The sequence below is a fragment of the Atractosteus spatula genome, chromosome 17, assembly GCF_055471065.1.
Source record: "Atractosteus spatula isolate fAtrSpa1 chromosome 17, fAtrSpa1.hap1, whole genome shotgun sequence".
Taxonomy (NCBI): domain Eukaryota; kingdom Metazoa; phylum Chordata; class Actinopteri; order Semionotiformes; family Lepisosteidae; genus Atractosteus; species Atractosteus spatula.
Genome location: NC_142722.1, coordinates 8968173 through 8986703, shown reverse-complemented (window position 1 = coordinate 8986703; position 18531 = coordinate 8968173). Strand labels below are relative to the sequence as shown.

General features: G+C 36.9%; 2 protein-coding genes across 2 annotated transcripts; both read left to right on the top strand.

Annotated features, from left to right (window-relative positions):
* Nucleotides 1-3161: 3161 nt before the first annotated feature.
* slc2a11b (solute carrier family 2 member 11b) lies at nucleotides 3162-12443 on the top strand. The gene is made up of 12 exons (XM_088935831.1): nucleotides 3162-3233; nucleotides 5358-5456; nucleotides 6322-6482; nucleotides 6836-6960; nucleotides 7555-7684; nucleotides 7931-8079; nucleotides 8478-8665; nucleotides 9599-9709; nucleotides 10344-10445; nucleotides 10693-10768; nucleotides 11440-11567; nucleotides 12240-12443. The coding sequence occupies exons 1-12, from the start codon at nucleotides 3162-3164 to the stop codon at nucleotides 12441-12443; spliced, it is 1545 nt and encodes a 514-aa protein (XP_088791957.1).
* Nucleotides 12444-14682: 2239 nt separating this feature from the next.
* gstt2 (glutathione S-transferase theta 2) lies at nucleotides 14683-18438 on the top strand. Its single transcript, XM_088935917.1, has 5 exons — nucleotides 14683-14812; nucleotides 15630-15717; nucleotides 16332-16482; nucleotides 17185-17361; nucleotides 17453-18438. The coding sequence occupies exons 1-5, from the start codon at nucleotides 14689-14691 to the stop codon at nucleotides 17597-17599; spliced, it is 687 nt and encodes a 228-aa protein (XP_088792043.1). The 5' UTR covers nucleotides 14683-14688; the 3' UTR covers nucleotides 17600-18438.
* Nucleotides 18439-18531: the final 93 nt, after the last annotated feature.

Here is an 18531-nt window from a genome sequence, read left to right as displayed (position 1 = left end):
GCACGGTGTTGTCTGCTGCTGTTTAATTCTGCAAAGCGCTCGGTTGTCTAACTGTTGCGAACTGTACCACAATAAATTAAATAATTAATAACTGTCTTTAAAGAAAGTATTACTTTCGATGAAGATGTCATCGTGCGCACCATCCCTGACTGCACGGGTTTATAGTATTTATACTGTCCTGTAAATGTTTAAACCCATCAAATATATTAATTGTTGATTCCAAAAGCTTTAACTGCTTAAGATTTATGTTGGATTGCATTTATAACTCATAAAAGTAATTGATTCTAACGATATAATTAAGTCAATTCAACTGTACTAAGCAGCGAGCAGAAAGCACCTATTTAGTAGGGCACATGGGCTAACGTCTCGTATTCTTTTGACCTCATTATTCACGTGTCTGGTGCTGAAGACCTCGAAGGAATTCGAACCGCGATGCATGTGATTTTGCGGGTGATCAAGTAATTTTTTTCCACACATATTTTACACAAGGATAAATAATGAGCATACAGAATCATTCGTTGAAAAAGAGCTTACAAAGAGCTGTTTCAGCAGATAGTGATATGCAATCCAAACCCACAGGAAAGCCAAAATGAAACTCCTGAGGTATTCTTATTCTTGTTCTTGTTCTTGTGTTCATATGCCTTCTCCAGGTGGCACATAATGTGTTCCTTGTGTGAGGTATTCTTTTCAGTACATTGAGTCCATACAAGGCAGGAGCTGAACTCCACCAAGAGTGCATCTTGTCTGCACCTGTGTTCATGGTTTTCAAGGACACAATGTCATTTGTCATGTCATGGTTGTGTATGGGGGAATGTCTGGTTTGGGGGTTTACTTAACTGTTTACAGATGATGTTGCCCTTATTTCTCATTAGAATGTTTCCCTGCCAAGAGCCAAGAGGTTGGAATGAGAATCGACATCTCCAAGTCTGAAGTATTGTTTCTCTCACAGAAAAGTGTGAGCTGCTATTTCCAAGGGAGCTAGGAGCATCTGCCCTTGGTGGAGGAGTTCAGACACCCTGTGGCTTTGTTCTGGCATGAAGACAATTGGGATCATGATGGCAGCTGGGATCAGCTGTGTCAGTCTGTATCATTGACCAAGAGCTGAATTCTTGTACAAAGTTGTCAGTTTGCAGGGTGATCTGTCGCTGTCCTCATATATGGCCATTAACTCTGGTGGGGACACAAAGTCACAGACACAAGCAGCAGAAATGAAGGCTTCTTCACAGAACTTGTGGGCTTATTCTCCATGGCAGAGCGATGATCTTGGCTATGTGGAATTGCTTGGATTGCTAATAGGATTGCTTGTCCTCCAGATGAAGAGGAGGTTTAAGAACCTTGTTCCTCTTACTGGGTAGAGAGCTCAGGATCCACCCAGGATACGCTGAAGGGTCTATCTGTCAGCAGACCTGGGAATGCTTAGGATTTTCCCAAGACAGGGCTAAAGTCTGCTGCACAGTACAAATATGTCTGGATGTCCCTATTTGACATGTGACAGTTGAAACCCCGACCAGGGAAAAGGACAGAACATGAACAGATCAATATATCTTTTACATTTAAATTCAATTTTGATTACTATGTTTACAAACAACAATGCATACTAAACAGCGGAAAAAACTAATAAGAAGTACGTATATAACCTAAGACTGACTTTAGCATTCTTAGAGATTGAATTAGAGATGGCACACAATAAGCACAGTCATTGGTATCAGATATTGGTATATGTATCAGATTATAATTTTTCATCACTTATAAATTCAGGGTAGAAATAACAGAAAGCTGTGTCTTTTAGGGACACATTTTTCACCTTTCTGCATTCTTTGGGGTCAGACGTGAAGGCATCATAAGTGGGAATTCAACAGATTTTAAGGGATTGTAAAGAACTCAAGTAATAATTAACACTTTTCCCTGAAAATAAAATTGATTGTGCAATTCGGCGATGATTAGTTGAAAAAGAAACTCTAAAATAGAGTCGTGGCAGTCACTTGACTATCCGACAATGAGTTCTTTGTGGCCGAATGTAAAAGCTTAGAAAATAAAAATTCTCTGGTGTTTGGAAAAGCTTTAAAAAGCAATTTAGATCAAAAACACCCGTGATCACTTTAAACAGGATGTGGCAGAAAATATTTGGTTTATCAAATACGGTTCACTCGATAAATCTTATCTATAAATACATCATTTACAACAAGAAATGCGACGTTACGGACACTGAAAAGGAGTTACCGTTTCAACTAGCGACCTGTTAACGATGCACAGTATACAAAAGTCCAAACCGGCGTAAAATGTCCCTGCACTAATCCAATTAACCCAAAAAAAGTCAACACGTGCGTGTTATGGATGGGTGTTAAACACGTGGGTCACTAAATCATATTCTAGGTACTGTAGTTTTGCGGTGACATTGATACTGTTGTGGAACTTTTCAATTCTTGGTGCAGGCTATGAAAAGCAACTACAGCTAGTTACACTAGAGCAAACAGCTATCCCCTACAAGAATGCCATTCTTACATTGTTATAGACTCTACCACCCCCTCCCCTCACTAAGAAGTGGAAAAATATCAAAGGCGCATTGTACACATGAACAGTCAACAGGTCAATCATCCGCAAATACAGAAAAAGGTGGAGTTATAAAACTTTCAAAACTCTTGTACAGTACTTGACACGCTACTTAAAAAGACTGCACATTTAACATGGATAGATCCGATGAAAGTGCCAATGCTACACAAATAAAGAAAGAGGTAAATGCAGATTTTCACTACCATGAAATTCACCTCTTTTAAATGAATGATTTTGTGAACTCTGCAGGAAATTGTGGGCATAGTGGAAGAATAATGCATTTACTACGCTGCAGTTAGTATCTGTAACACTTTCATTTTCTGGTAGGTCATTCATTTTCTTATATATACTGTACCATAGTTCAAATTGATTTTCTGCACCACACGAGGATCCTGCCTTGAACTACAGCTGGGTAATTGTGCTCCGCTTCGGTATATGTTGAAGACATGTCCTCTGTTTGAAAAGAGGTTCCTTTGCCTGCTGCTGAGAGCAGTTTGTTCGCTACGGACAACCTCTATGGCTTTAAGAACATCGATTCAGATATTCGAGGTTGATTCAAGTTCTAAGAAATAAGCATACTTATACTGTGTTGGAGGTTTAAAAATTACAGAATGAACAAAGACAGAAGTGAAACGGAATACGAGCCTTTGCTTAAAGAGCTTAAAACCCAAAAGAAGTTTCGGGTAAGTAAATAAAAAACAACAATATTCTTAAAAATTAAACCTATAATTGGAGGGAAGAGTTTATTTTAAGTAAATAATTATTATTTAAAACCTTACTAGACATTTGGAATGAGATGATTTTGTTCGGAGGAGGTTAAAACATCATCTCTATTTTACTCTTTTTGGTTTAAAAAACGTAAAATGTTATTTTTTAATGGGTTACATGTAACATGTTTTTGTTTTTGACAGTTCTGTTGAGAGAATTTTAGAGATGAACCATCATGCGACACAAAAATAACTTTTTTTTCTAGTTCTGTTATCTCTCATTGAATAATATTCGAAGTACCTCGGAACATACTAAAATGAAATACTGTATATCATAACTACAACCGAGAATGACATTATCAATTTCTGCATCAATTTACATTGGGAATCTAAGAACAATTGTCGCGATTTTATTGTAGTTGTACAAGTCTCCAAGTTAGGGTCTGATATTTTTGTTTTGTGCAATACAGTACAAATATAGTGTTTGTAATGCTGACATTATCCTTTACTGATGATGTGCATGAAAAGTATCTGGCCTGGTTTTTACCGAGCAATTTAAGATGAATCGTGCTCTTGAGGCTTAGCGCTTTCAAAAGATAAAATGGTTTCACTAGCCATTAACAGATATTAGTATTGGACAGCCCAATAATGTAAGTTCAATAGGTTACTCATTTTAAGTTGAAGACACTTATTTTTGGACAATACTGTGTATGACATTTTTGATTACAGAATTGACCTAACACTTACAAAGTCATTCTGTTAATGATTTGCTTAAAAGCAACATTTAATCATTTCATAAGAGTAAATGTCACTGATGCTGATCCCTAAATGCACTTTTTTTTTGTCATCCACTATGCCACCTACTACAATAGTTTTAGAGCCTGCTAGGACCCTTTTTTTCTCCCAAAACAGCTTTTTATCTTCCAGAACCACCACAGCACCCACAGACCAGACAAGACAGTTTTCCAACATATTTTCCCCTTGTATTACAGTCTATGAATCTGACTGTTGCATAAAAGCATCCTCCGAACGCAGTTTCTGTAACTGACTATCAGAACACATAACTTATCCAGCAGAGACCCTCCCTTACGGAACATACAGGAACCCTATGGACCCCAGTTACCAAAAGCAAAGTCCCAAAGGAAAGGCCCAGCAGTGTTATTCCCCCGAATACAGCTCTGGTGGCTGAATTGGCCTCTTTCCGCCACAGTGAAAAAACTCTGTAGATTTAGGTGTCCTCTTCACTCATGGCTGTCCTGAACATTGTGGTCGCTGATGCCCCTCCCATCACTGAGTTTGACTCTGAGTCCAGGGGAGGATGACAATGCTGGTATCTGAATCCTCCCCTGGGTGCTGTGGCGCAAACCATGTTTCCTCCAGCTTCTTTGCAACTGTCTGGGTGCTCTGTCAGCGAGATTTTGAACTCTCCCCTCACCGTGGCTCAGGACCCGTTTCCTTGGGGAAGTGTCCCTTTGATGTCTTGGGTTTGAGTAAATCTAACTGGTCAGGGGCACCTTGATCAACTGCAAGATGGTATACAGATGGCCAGGTGTACTGAACCTTATTCTAGAGCCCCTCTCTCTGTCTGAGGCCCGGGTCAGCTGGTCTTGCAACCCCACATGTTACTTTTGAACTGTGTGGTAATTTAAGAGTATCTGCACAAGGGGCTATAATGTAAAGCCCCAGAACAAGGAGAGATGAATTTAGGTCCCTCATGGAGACACTGGCCATTCTATGAAGACTTCATGTTATAATAGTCCTGGACAGCAGGTGCCCAAACACCCACTGTTGCCTTCTGTAACACTAACCGTAGTCTGACTAATTAATTTCAAGCCCAAACTAAAATCCGCAGCTTGTCGTGTGTACACAACTATTTTACGTTTATCCTTTAAGATCTCAACATATGTAGAATCAAACTCATGGTGGAGAAGCCTCTTTGGTGAATCATTAACCCAGGAAAGTAAGGGGTATTTAAGAGGCTGTTATACGTTATGAAATGAATTTGCCATTTGAAAAGATTTACACTGAAAGCAGAAGCCATGGATGACATGAATTACCTTGTTGAAGATTAACACATTTATTGCATATTATTGGTTGCAGTTTCCTAATAAAACACTTCTACTGGCTGTTTGTGCAGCTTGCATTGGAGGGACCTTTCAGTATGGATACAATATATCGATCATTAATTCCCCCACTAAGGTGAGTGCCCATTCACAGATATTCATGAGTGCATTGGATTGTGAGCATGGAGGACTGGGGACTGTTGTGCTGTTTTTGTACATATGAATTGGGCATTTTTGCAGTCTCTTTATCTCAATGTCTGGCAAATGGACACATTACTGGCCATGTACAAATAGGTATTTGAAGTATAAACAATAACTGTTAACACATTCATTATAAATGAAGTCTTACTGTTTCAGTTGTTTGTTTTAAGGTAGAAAAAAACAAGCATGCACATCATTGCATAAAATAATTAATAATTTAATAAGTAACAACAATGCAGCCTTTGGTGGATACTTTATATCAAACACCTTGTGATCATCAGATACATTGAACTCTAACTCTCTTTAGAATCACTTTTGCACAGTTTGCCAGTCACATGAATAGTGCACACAAAAGAATTACAGTTATTTGGAGACAGTTATCTTGAAATCACAGTCATTATGTTACCCTGGAAAAGCATTTATTTATACTGACCCCTTAGAGATAGTTGCATGCCATTCACAGTTTATGTAATATTGCTTGAGACATAATTAAATCGTTGACCTACATTAAGCAAAAATAGCATTTAAGGATGTATGTATAGCACAAAAGCTTCATTCCTGTAAAGTTAGTTAGAGTGATCATTATCTAGTAGATCCTGAAAGACAACAACCTTCACTGTTTAAACAAGACATGAAACTTTGTTGAAAGTCTTCCTTGAAGCAACAATTTTTTATAGCTTGACTTTTATCCTGCATAAAAAAACTATATTAATTAATAAATCATTAATTGAATGGAAAAGTGGAAAAGTAAACTAACAACCTTTTGAATATTTTTTGTTAAATTTGCTTATTTTTTCAAGCCTATACAGAATTTTATCAATGAGACCTGGCTGCAACGGTACAACACCTATGTAAGCAAAGAAATCTTAACACTTCTCTGGTCTTCGATTGTGTCTATTTTCACTCTTGGTGGTTTTATTGGAGCTTCTACCGGTGGAGCTCTGGCAATTAGGTATGGGAGGTGAGTATTTTCACTTCATTTTGATTCAGTCAACTGGAGAATACCTAAAGTTAAAAATGTAAGTTATAAATGTCAGTAACTATAGGGATTTGGAATGTCTTCCAGAGAATAATAGAATAATTACAGAATTGTATGTTATACTCTTCTGTCTTTAGGCGTTACTATAAATCAGCTCTACATTTTTAATTTAATCTTCTCAAGATTGAATCTGGAAATTTTCCTTCAAAGCCTTATTAATGGTGATCATTGTTATACGGGACTCTTCTCTCATGACCCATGGAGAGAGTTTGCTGCTATGCTGGTGTTGTACAGTATATAATTTAAAGAATTATAACTTGTTTTCTTTCCTTCAGAAAAGGGACTCTACTGGTAAACAACATATTTGCTTTATTAGCCTCTCTGTTAATGGGTCTGAGCCACCCCACTGGATTGTTTGAGCTTTTAATTGCTGGACGTTTTCTTATTGGGTTAAATGCAGGTAAACACTATTTTTCTAATTTCAGTGAATTGTTCTATGAAGCAACTATTAGCAACAGACCAAAAAGTGCAGAACCTTTTTTCTGTGGAGCTGATTATAAAGATTGATATATTCCGAATATTCTGCTATGAGTGACCAAGCTGGGTTTGTCACCATTCTTGAGAGAATTTATAAATTTAATCCACTTTTAAAGGCTTTGTAGCATAATTCATTTAGAATGGGTGGCTATTCCTTACTATTTAACAGGGTAATTAGTGCAGTATTTTCTAGGAGAAAACGCAAAACGTTTTAGAGAATGGCTCTAAAACTGGAACTTTAAAATTGGAACATTAAAATCATGTCTTTAACACTTAAATCTATTTGATGCCACTCCTTCGAAGGTCATTTAGAAAAAAATCAACAGCAATTAAATTACCTGAAGCAGAAAACACAATAGCAGCTGGTGAAAGAGTAATATATCAATTCTTATCTCAGTTTTATGAAACTGTGCAAATAATTCCTAACATTTCATTGAAAAAGAGCGCAAGGTGGATGGATTTGCTTATAATGACAATGCAGAACATTTTAATCTTGTTCTTTATTTCCCCTTGAAAGGCATTGGCATTTGTGTTCAGCCTCTGTACCTGGGAGAAATTGCACCCAGATGCCTACGTGGAGCAATGGCAATGGGCACATCTGTGTTTATCACGGGTGGCATTCTAACGGGACAGGTGATAGGGCTGAAGTAAGTAACAAACAGAATCCAAATGTCAGTTATTAGAAATTGCTAAAAACAAAACAAACAAAAAAACACAGCTAGTTTGCCTTGGGAATGACAATTTGTAAAAAGCAGTTGATTTTAGATTTCTTTTTTGGCTGAATTTGACATAAATTGCTACAATCATGTAGTGTTAGATACACTGTAAAAAAGCTTTCAGGGATGATACAAATTACTCAACTCAATTACTCAATGTAATATTTTACATTTTAGAGAGCTGCTGGGTGCAGAACAGTATTGGCCAATACTACTGTCCACCAGCTGCATTCCTGCAGTTCTGCAGTTAATTATACTGCCCTGGTTTCCTGAGAGTCCGAGGTACCTACTGATTGACAGGGGGAATGATCTTGCATGCAATAAAGGTATGTGCAGAACGGGCACTTACAATTACTTTTCAAGTAATATTCCTTTATATATTCCTGGATGATCTTCTATGCAAGAGTACAAAGCTCAGAAATCTAATTAAATATATGATAAAACAGGCAATTACCTGTGAAAATAAGTTCTTTACTACACCTTGTAAAGTCACTGATTCCAATCACAAAGCATATTTGCTAATGGTAAAAGCTAATGGGAGAAAGAGTATGTCTGAACATTAAAGAAACATAGATAATAGCTTGCCTGGGTTTATACAGTACATGTACTTTGGCAGTGGATTAACTTAGATCAAAAGGAGACACAAGTAATTGAGACAAACTGACTGGTGATGCAGCACTAGTGTAATAATGGTTTTATAAAGTATTTCATACTTTTCCAACAGCTCTGAAGAGACTACATGGGTCTGAAAACTACCATGATGAGAGAGAGGACATAGAGAAAGAGAGGCTAACAGCCCTTGGGACTCAGTCAAAAAAGCCCTGGGAGCTCTTCATGGACAAAAACCTGCGTTTGCAGGTCATTACAGTGATTCTCTTGAACTCAGCCCAACAGCTCAACGGCATCAATGCTGTAAGTGAGGTGTAACTGTATTTATGGCTCTGTACAATCCAGCATGTGAATGCAAAGTCTACAGCCAGTATCTGGGCAGTGCTGCATTCCTTGTTTTCCTGTAAATGAACTGAATGTGAATGAAGTAAAAACCTAGATGTTTTTGTTTAGTCTGTATTCAGGAAATGAAAAGAAAACAAAAATGGAGCACTCTTTTTTCTGTAATACATTTTAAAAGAAATAATCTGGACCTGTTTGACTACATCTGAAAGAATTAAGGTTGAAGCAGCACTTCAGATAATATGTGTGTGGGGTTCTGGTGGCATCTCATGTCTCACTTCTGTTAGGAGAGCTTCTCCAGTGATTGAAGCTGCTTTCTTACTTCAAATCCTGATGTGACTTAATGATGGGACGAGCTGAGCCTCCTGTTTGATCTTTTCTGATGTTTATTTCCCACATTGTTTTTATTCCACCCGAGTGAACAAAAACCCATTTGGATTCATCTGCTCACACATCTAACTTGTCTGAAAACAAATCAGGCAAATGGGGTGCTGATGGCAAATTTTATGCTTACAAATCACTACTTTTTTCATTCTGTTCTTCCAGTTTTCCAACACCTTATCATCATGTGTATTTTCCAAAAAATGAGAATGTGTCAATGAGCGTATTCAGGAGATTTTCTCACTCCACTCAAGATGGGTCTATTGAAGTTTTTTAATGTTTTTTCTTGGCATTCTAATGTTTTTCTGTTACTAATAACGAGGCCCCAGTTAAAGCCCTTTTGCTCACAATGGTCAAGTTGAATCTGCCTGAGCTCATATTTTTGCTTTGTGTCTGATGTCTGTGAAATTTTGAAGTTACACTTGAATCGCATGAGCTTCAGTTTCCACACTCTTGGAACAGTGTCAAGAATCTATATTTATAATCGCTTGTTTCATGTATCTTCCATGATAGATATATTTTTATGCAAGTTACGTATTTACTCGAGCTGGGATCCCAGATGCCAGGATTCCCTATGTCACAATTGGCACTGGAGCCTGTGAATGCCTCACAGCCTTGACCTGTGTAAGTAAGATCATTTCGATCATGCTGATCGGTGAACATTTATCACTGTACAAGGAATGTTTAAAACACCAACTTGCTTTACTGTGTATTTCTTATGCAAGAAATACTTGCAGAATCTTCTGCAAGATTCTTTATGGAGTAACAAGGAATATAATATAAATTGACAATACTATGTTTTCTTTACACTGAATCTGTACAATAAAGGCTACGAGAGCAATTACTATTTACAGTATATTTACCAAATACTAACTGTTGGAATCTAGATGTCCCTTATCCTATCTATCATATATCCTATCTGTAAGTTTTCCTGCAAAACTATTCTTCCAAAAAAAAAAAAGTCGGTACATAAACCGGGCTGAATTTGTGAACTTGAATTTTGGTCAGTTTACCCCCAAACAAACATCAGTGCAGAGTTAAGGATAAATATCGAAATGGCTTAAAGACTCTTAGGTAACTTGACTTAGAACCACCAAAAGAAAAAACAATAATTTGACAGTAAAAGCTTATGAATCAGAGTAACATTGTGAAATATTTACTTTAGTGTGGCCACACATGTTATGTGAAAACCAATATTTTGGCCTGCTTGCCTGTGTGCTGTGTGCGCATGGTGGAACCGGAATGCTCTGTTTTTCAGGGCATGTTGATTGAGTGCCTGGGAAGAAGGGTGCTTATCATCGGGGGATATTCGCTGATGACTCTTTGGTGTATTTGCATAACAGTGTCTCTCACCTTTCAAGTAAGATGTCACACGTCATTTGTAAAATGTCAGATACAAAGTCAGTAAACTTATATCTCTAAACACAGAAGCAATGTTCTGCTTCCATGTATAACTGTCAAGACAGACACAATGTTCTGCTATTATATACTGTATATACGTGTGTCTTAGAATTATTGATTTATTTTAAATTTCCCTATTTTTTCTCAAAAGAAACACAGTTATTTATAATATTTAAGTTATTCTATTCTATTGTCTGTCATTGCAGGAAGCCAGTCCATGGGTACCTTACCTGAGCATGATGTGTGTCTTTGCTTTTATCTTGAGCTTCGGCTTAGGACCAGGTATATTATTTCAAACACACTGCTTGTTTCGGTTCAGTGGAAAGTTCTGTGTTTTAAGCATGTACTTGATTAGGCCTGTGGAGGTCGCTGGCCTATTGAAACCACCATACACTGCTACTGTACATCGGAATGTGAGAAGGCTGGGTGACATTAGTGCCCCCCCCCCCAGGGAAAGATGCTCCCTGTGGTCCCATTTGTACAGTATGTGCCCCACATTTCAGTCCTTCAAAGTGCAGTTTTCTGATTGAGCTGCCTTGAATAGGCCAACTAACAAGCATTTTACATTTAGAAGAGGGATTCTTTAAACATTCTAAACATTCTGTATCTAGAATCAATAATCAATGCAACTGAGAATGGATTAAAACTGTCAGCCTGATACAGCTGGTGGTAGGTAAAAATGAGCTGGATTATTTTTTTTTGTCTCAAAATCAAAAACTTGACTTCTGTTTTGTTAACTTTAATATTGTAGAAAGAATGAAATGTAAAATTTGCAGCAGTCAGTACTGAAGCCATTTCCCATTCTGAAGTTAATGAGACCTGCTTCAAGTAGATGACCGCTATTGAAATTGTAACGTCTGCAATAGATTGGTCTTATAAATAATTTCATTATTTAGCAATATTAAACTGCATTGAAATTGTGTCTTCTGTGTTGCTGTATTCCCTCTTATCAGGTGGTGTGACCAACATTTTAACCACAGAGATGTTTACGCAGACAGCACGGCCTGCAGCATACATGATTGCGGGATCTGTTAACTGGATGAGTTTTTTCTTGATAGGAATGATATTTCCATTCATTGTGGTATGTTCTTATTTTATTTTTTATTTTCTTAAGTGGGCGTGTTATTTACAGGAAATCTACAATATCATCAAACCAAAAACAAATGCTACAGTATGTCTTGTAACCTTGGTTGTCATCCCACAGCAGTCTGTACAGAGGCTGCTCAGGTCTGTTGGTTGACTGGATTATGCTAATCCATAGCGAGTTTACACCCATTACTAACTGGGTAATGTTTTCAGGTTGACAGCACGACACATTTCACACCCAGTCTGTAACATGATTCTTTAAATTGTATGTTTTTAATTATTTCTGAATCTGATATCTGTTCATGTCCATTAGACCTCAGTGTTGTGATTCCTGCATCAATATATTTAAGGAGGTATTTATTTCTAACTGTATTTCAAGAACATATTTGCACCTCACTAAGAAGGGGTTTAAATCTGCTTTCACTTAGCTTATTTAACTAACGGTTCCCAGAATACCTCATTTACCAGCTGCCAGAAATTGGAATACAAAACTTAGTCATCTGTGTCTCTCTCTCAGAACAATATTCCACATTGTTTGATGTGAAAATGATGCATAATAACTGTAAACCACCATATTAAGAATTTCATTTGCATATTTCTTTCTTGATGATCAAGACCTTTTTCTTCTCTAACTCAGATACTTTTCTTTTGTATTCTTCTTCTTCAGAATGGCCTGCAGCAGTATTGCTTCCTGGTGTTCCTGGTTATATGTTCCCTAGTAGCACTGTACATATTCTTCATAGTTCCAGAAACCAAAAACAAAACCTTCCTTGAAATTCAAGAGGAATTTGACTCTCACAGCAGAATAAAACTCTGCAAAAGAGAGAGCGTTGAAAGCAATGGGGACATACTGCTTTCACCACCACTGTGAAAAAACTACCTACTGTAGAACTGGGTTATTGGAATGATATAGATATGATAATATATGTTAAACACATCACATAATCTGTTCGTGCTTCTCAGCTGTGGATCTGAGGAAAAGGGTGAAGATGTCAAGTAGTAAAATTGTATTCAGTGTTTGACATGGGAAGGGATGTTGGTTAGAATAGACAACCTTGGAAGAAAAGAGTTAATGGATTCTGTGCTCTTATATCAAAATATTAAATCATGATCATATACAGTATATGAGCCTTTTGCCCTATGCATCACCATAAGGATAGTAATGACTGACAAAGAGAGAACCGATAATAATAGAACCAAAATCCTTAGGGTTCATTTTCAAAATTTTGAGACCATTACATGCCAAATTGTTAATCTGTGTATCCTTAACAGAAGCAACGATGCATGTCTGGATGTTCGGAATTCAGTATACATAATTTAAACAACAATTAACATTGGCATACTGTCATTCTGCTTAAGGTACTTAATGATGTATACTGTATGCATCTTATATACAGTATTTCTTATTCTCTAAATGAATTATAAATAATGTAGAAATGTGCATATATAAATCAAGAGTTGTCCGGTGAGATAAATACATAAACTGTTGTGACGTATACTCAGAAAACATGCTGTGGTTAACTTTCTATTTTAAGTTATTCACACCTATTCTATATTTTATGTAATAAACTTGTTTTCTTGGGAAGATCAACAGATGTTGATGTTCCCAAGAAAACAAAAAGATGTTTGGCTTTTTTTTTCAAAGTATCTCACTGTGCATGAGAGGTTATGGGAGTGAGGAAAGCTTAAATAAAGATAAATTGGTTAAACTAATTACATTTCCTTGCAACACTATTTTTGTTCATTTGCTAAAATACTGTAATGCCAATTTTTTTTTTATCTTTGAACCCCATGAAGAAAAATCTTATAACCAGTGCAGCAAAGCAATTATATTTATGCTGTTGGCACCCGATTTCAATTGCCCAACAATTGAATTGGCCTATGCCCAACACACATGATCCTTAACCTGATAAAATAAATATCTTTAATGAACTGAGAGTTTTATGAGAACAACTCTGCCACTTCATAACCTTTCTGCTACCAAACAAACAAACAAACAAACAAACAAACAAACAAACAAACAAACAAACAAACAAACAAAACAAGCAGAGGTTAACTCTAAGCTCAAAAGTGAAACAAAAAAGGAAAAACTTTTAGCTTTTAGCAAAACCTTTAGGTGGATACACTCTACCATCAAGAAACTTATCAGCTTTGGTTAAAAAAGTAAAACAGCCTTTAAAAAGATTTCAAACTGATGTGTTAAGCTCAGTAAAACTATGTATGTACCAAATCAGTCTCTGTAGCTATGGACTGCACATGTCTAATACATTTACAGAGACAAAAAAATAGCAATTAGCTTTTGATTTTCTGTATTGTGAAATTATTTCTTGAAATCATGAAGCACAGTGTATATACTGATATGTAGAAAACAAATGCATAATAGGCTTTAAAACAGCAGCAAAATATTCTTTTACAATTAATATTGAATATCTGTAAGTAAAAACTGTTTTAACTATATACTGAGCTTAAAGAATGTATTAATAAAATCATGAGATAACAATACACTATGAGATATATATAAATAAAACAATATCAGTATTTCCTGATATGAGTATATAGGTTTACAAAATGTGGCTTCATGTTATCATGACATTATACAGTACAATAAGTACTGTGATGGACTGGTGTTCCATCCAAATTGTATCCTGCCTTGCGCCTGTTACTTGTTGATTTTCTTGAGCTAGTTTTGTGCACGAATCAGCTCATACAGCAAATCACAGCAATCACATGGGACACTTTTTCTCTATGGCAACTTTTCAGGACGTGGTTATTCAGAAGGCCAAGTGGATATTATTATTCAGAAAGTATACCAAACTCAGTGAGACAACAACCAGAATAGACCCGCGCATTGCTGAGGATTTAGACACAGTTCCACAGTTGCATTGTATAAACAGTTCATTTTTAAGCAAACAATTCATTAAATAATTTATGGTTTGTTTAAACTGCTTCATTTGCGCACCGAATCTAAGCATGACAAAACAGTCAACAGTCCTTCTGGAAGTGGCGAGCCCGGATTAATACCATTAAAGCCTACAGAACGCATGCGTGACCTGCGAGAATCATGCCCTCTATCGCTTACTCCGAGGGCGATTGAATCGTCTGCAAAGGATACAGTTATGGCTGCAGGAAAAGCACTAGAAGTGTACGTGGATTTGCTGTCACAGCCTTCCAGGGCTGTGCTTATTTTCCTAAAACACAATAATATACCGCACACAGTGAAAACTGTTGCTATACGAAAAGGTGAGACGAGTGTGTAGTTTGCTTTCAATCTAAAATAATCGGCAGTTTGTATATATAAAGACACACTGCAAATTCTAAATAATTTTAGATCATAAAATACAAAACAAATCACTTGCCTGGAAGCTATTTGTTTTCGTCTTTATACCAGTGTTCCAAGGTATTCATTAGTACTTTCATCATATGTGCAATATGCAGTGTAGACATCGGAACGTAGTTTCGATATGCAATCAATTATTGAATTCAAATTATGATCATAATAAAAAACACGATCTACTAAATAAAATGGTCCAGAGGAAACCGAACCGATTAATCTGATTATAAATAGTTATATGTAACTGTATTCATAGGCTAAATAATGTGAAATCCATTTGGTCTGGACTTTGAACCTTGGCCGTTAATTGCTTTCCATTCTGAAGTAACCACAAACGGATTTATTGCAAATTAATATACAGTATATATGTATTCATGGAAATGCATGTGACTTTGTTTCTTTTCTATTTCTTTTTAAATGGCTTTCCATTGTACAGTGCAGTATTTTAAAAGCCACGAAAATGCACAACAATTCCTAGATACCTGTACCCATCTTGTGGAAGAACCGTGTAACTGCAAGAAAAATATTATCGGACGTCTCCTATTAAGAAACCGCGTTTTCTCATATTTTGCATTATTTTGCGATAGTTACAAATTTTTCCTAGCATGGTATTAAAATAGTGAATACAAGCAAGAAACAGGCATGTTATTTCCTTTCAAATGTAATTTTTAAACACAGCTCTAACAAACATGTTACATAATATTAAAAACACTCTTTCCAATTCAGGTGATAACAGAACTCCCGAGTTTACCAAGCTAAACCCTATGCAGAAGGTACCAGTAATAGTAGATCATGGCTTTGTTCTGACTGAAAGGTAAGTTAGTGAAAGTAAAAGCACATAACCCTTTATGGCTTAATTTTTTTGGGTAATTTTTCTTATAATTTATTGTAGGAATACTTCCTTTAATAGGAAAATAACTTAATAAATGTTTTCATAGTTGGATGACTGTATTTGCAGGCAGTAGGACTTAGATGACAAGAGCTGGATATTCCCCTGTTGAATATTCTGATTCTGAATACACTATAAGACAATTGTCTAATAGTACAGTGTGCATTAATTTTTTAAATTACATGCATAAAAATAATCCATTTTTTTAAGTATGATGTGTGAGATGCATTCATATAATAATGTTTCAGCCACATTGACTCAAGTGTTCAATGGAATTTTGTTTTTTTTGTATTTGTATTATTTAATATTGCGGTGAAAAAGTAACTTTTGTACTGCACTTCCTACAGTGACATTCCTTATAGCTTGGGGACCCGAGTGCATAAGTTAACAATACAAAATTCTAGACTTCCTTGTCACTGTACATTTCTTTTCAGTTCTGTTTGTGATCTGTAATAATCCATTTTGACCTGCAACATTTAAACCCATTAGGAAAATTAATAACCACAGGGGTATAATGGCAGTTATTATATGTATTGCAGTGATGCTATCCTAAAGTATTTGGTGACCCAGTATAAAACAGCTGCACACTGGTACCCCCAAGATCCTGAAAGGAGAGCTCGAGTGGACGAATACACTGCCTGGCACCACACCAACACAAGACCACGAGCGGCCAAGGTTTTCATTCTGGAGGTAGGAAATGTCTGCTCTTTATTTGAAACTGTGAAGGTCTCACTGGGGGGAGACCCTTCAAAACACTAAACGTCTGTCTGACTGGATTTAAAATAGCTTAGACAATTCGCAACCCTCACAGCAGGTAAAGGACACAGGTACCTGTAATCTTGAGATATGATGAGTGATTAAAAATATTTGCAGTCATCTATTCATAGGCATTTTTACAGTAGGTGTTGACTGACATTTGTGTGGTATTTCAGAACATTGCTTAAATACTTCATGAGGCAGTTTGAATTTGAGAAGGAGGTGTATTGGTTGCCTCTGATTTCCCTGTTTTATTTAATTTATTGCCTTTCATCAAATTCATTTGTAATGGCACTTACCAAAACGTATGTACAGTATTAATATACAACCCTCCAATGTGCTATTTACTACCATACATCCTTTTCTCACAGCTGGTGATGACTTTCTAAGACATAGGGAGATGAATGAGTGCTGTAGGGGTATTCACAAGTGGACTCACAAGTAGCCTCTCAACTGTTATGTACTACAATATACTGTACTATCCATTCATACATATATCCATTTTCTAACCGCTTTATCTAATACAGGGTTGTGGGGGAGTCAGAGCCTATCCCAGCAAGCAATGGGTGCAAGGCAGGGTATACCCTGGATGGGACACCATTATAGTACTAAAGAATTCCCAATATCCGATTTCAGGTGTTACTACCTCGAATGACAGGGCAAGCTCCTGACCCATCAAAGCTGGAAAGAGCTCTGACAGAGCTGGATGAGACACTGGACAAACTGGAGTCTATGTTTTTGAAAAGACAGCCCTTTCTGTGCGGGGATGACATCTCCTTGGCAGACTTATTGGCCATCTGTGAACTTATGCAGGTTTGATGGGTTAATGCTCAACTTAAAGTGTTGAAGTTTGTCTTCCAACAAACACACCATGTTCGGGTCTGACGTAGTTTGTTTTCTGCAGCCTCTAGGTGGAGGCCGTGATGTGCTGAAAGATCGTCCCAAACTGCTGTCCTGGAGGAGCAGAGTACAGGCGGCGCTGAAAAACACTTTTGATGAGGTTCATGAAATACTGTATCGCCTCCGGGACAAATCTAGATCTAGATTATAAAAAGGTCCATTCTTTATGTAAAGGATGAAGAAATGTCATTGCTTTCGAATGACTACTGGATCCCACTGTGAAAATGTTTTGTGAAATGCACATATGAAGCCCCATAATAATTTGTTTAATACAGTGGGGTGTGGCAGATAGCTCAGCTCTTTGGTACTGAGATGAAGTCCAGTCTGGGGCATCTTCCGTTTGAAGTCTGCATGCTCTCCCATTGTTCACATAGGTTTACTCTGAGTGCTCTATTTCCTCCTTCCAAACACATGCTGGCTAGTACTGTAGGCTATTACCTACAGTATGTGTTGTATGTGTGCCCTGTGATAGACTGGTTTTGTGTCCATGATGTTGTACTGCCTTCCACCCTGTGATTCTGAAATAGGCTCCAGGTTGCCATGACCCTTACCAGGAACAAGTGTCTTTCTTATGATGGATGAGTATTTATTTTTCCAAATAAACTCAACTCTTTGTGCTAGAGTGTGAAAATTACAGTTGCACCTTTAAAATTGCAAATGACTTTACAAGCCCTAAAAAGCACATTGCATGAAATAAAATGAAAGAAAACTACAGCAAAAGTGTGTAGAAAAGTTTAAACTGGAGGTGATCACAAACATAATGAAGGAAACATACTGGGGCACTGAACCGTGTAGAGCCTTAAATGCAAATGATATAAAATCCTTAAAACCTGACAGGAAGACAGTGCAATGTCTCCAGGGCAGCAGTAATGTGATTGCTTAAGCAAGATAATCACAATTCTAGAATCTTGTATAATTAAGTTACAAACATACTGTACAGAGTAATTGGCAGGGCTTCTCTTGAGATTTTATGCAGTATTACCTTTAGCAGATTTTTTCTTTTATAGGCTAACAACTGATGTACTGGTAATGAAAAGAACTGCAATGAATTACTAATCCAAAGTGGGTGAAAATATAATTCAT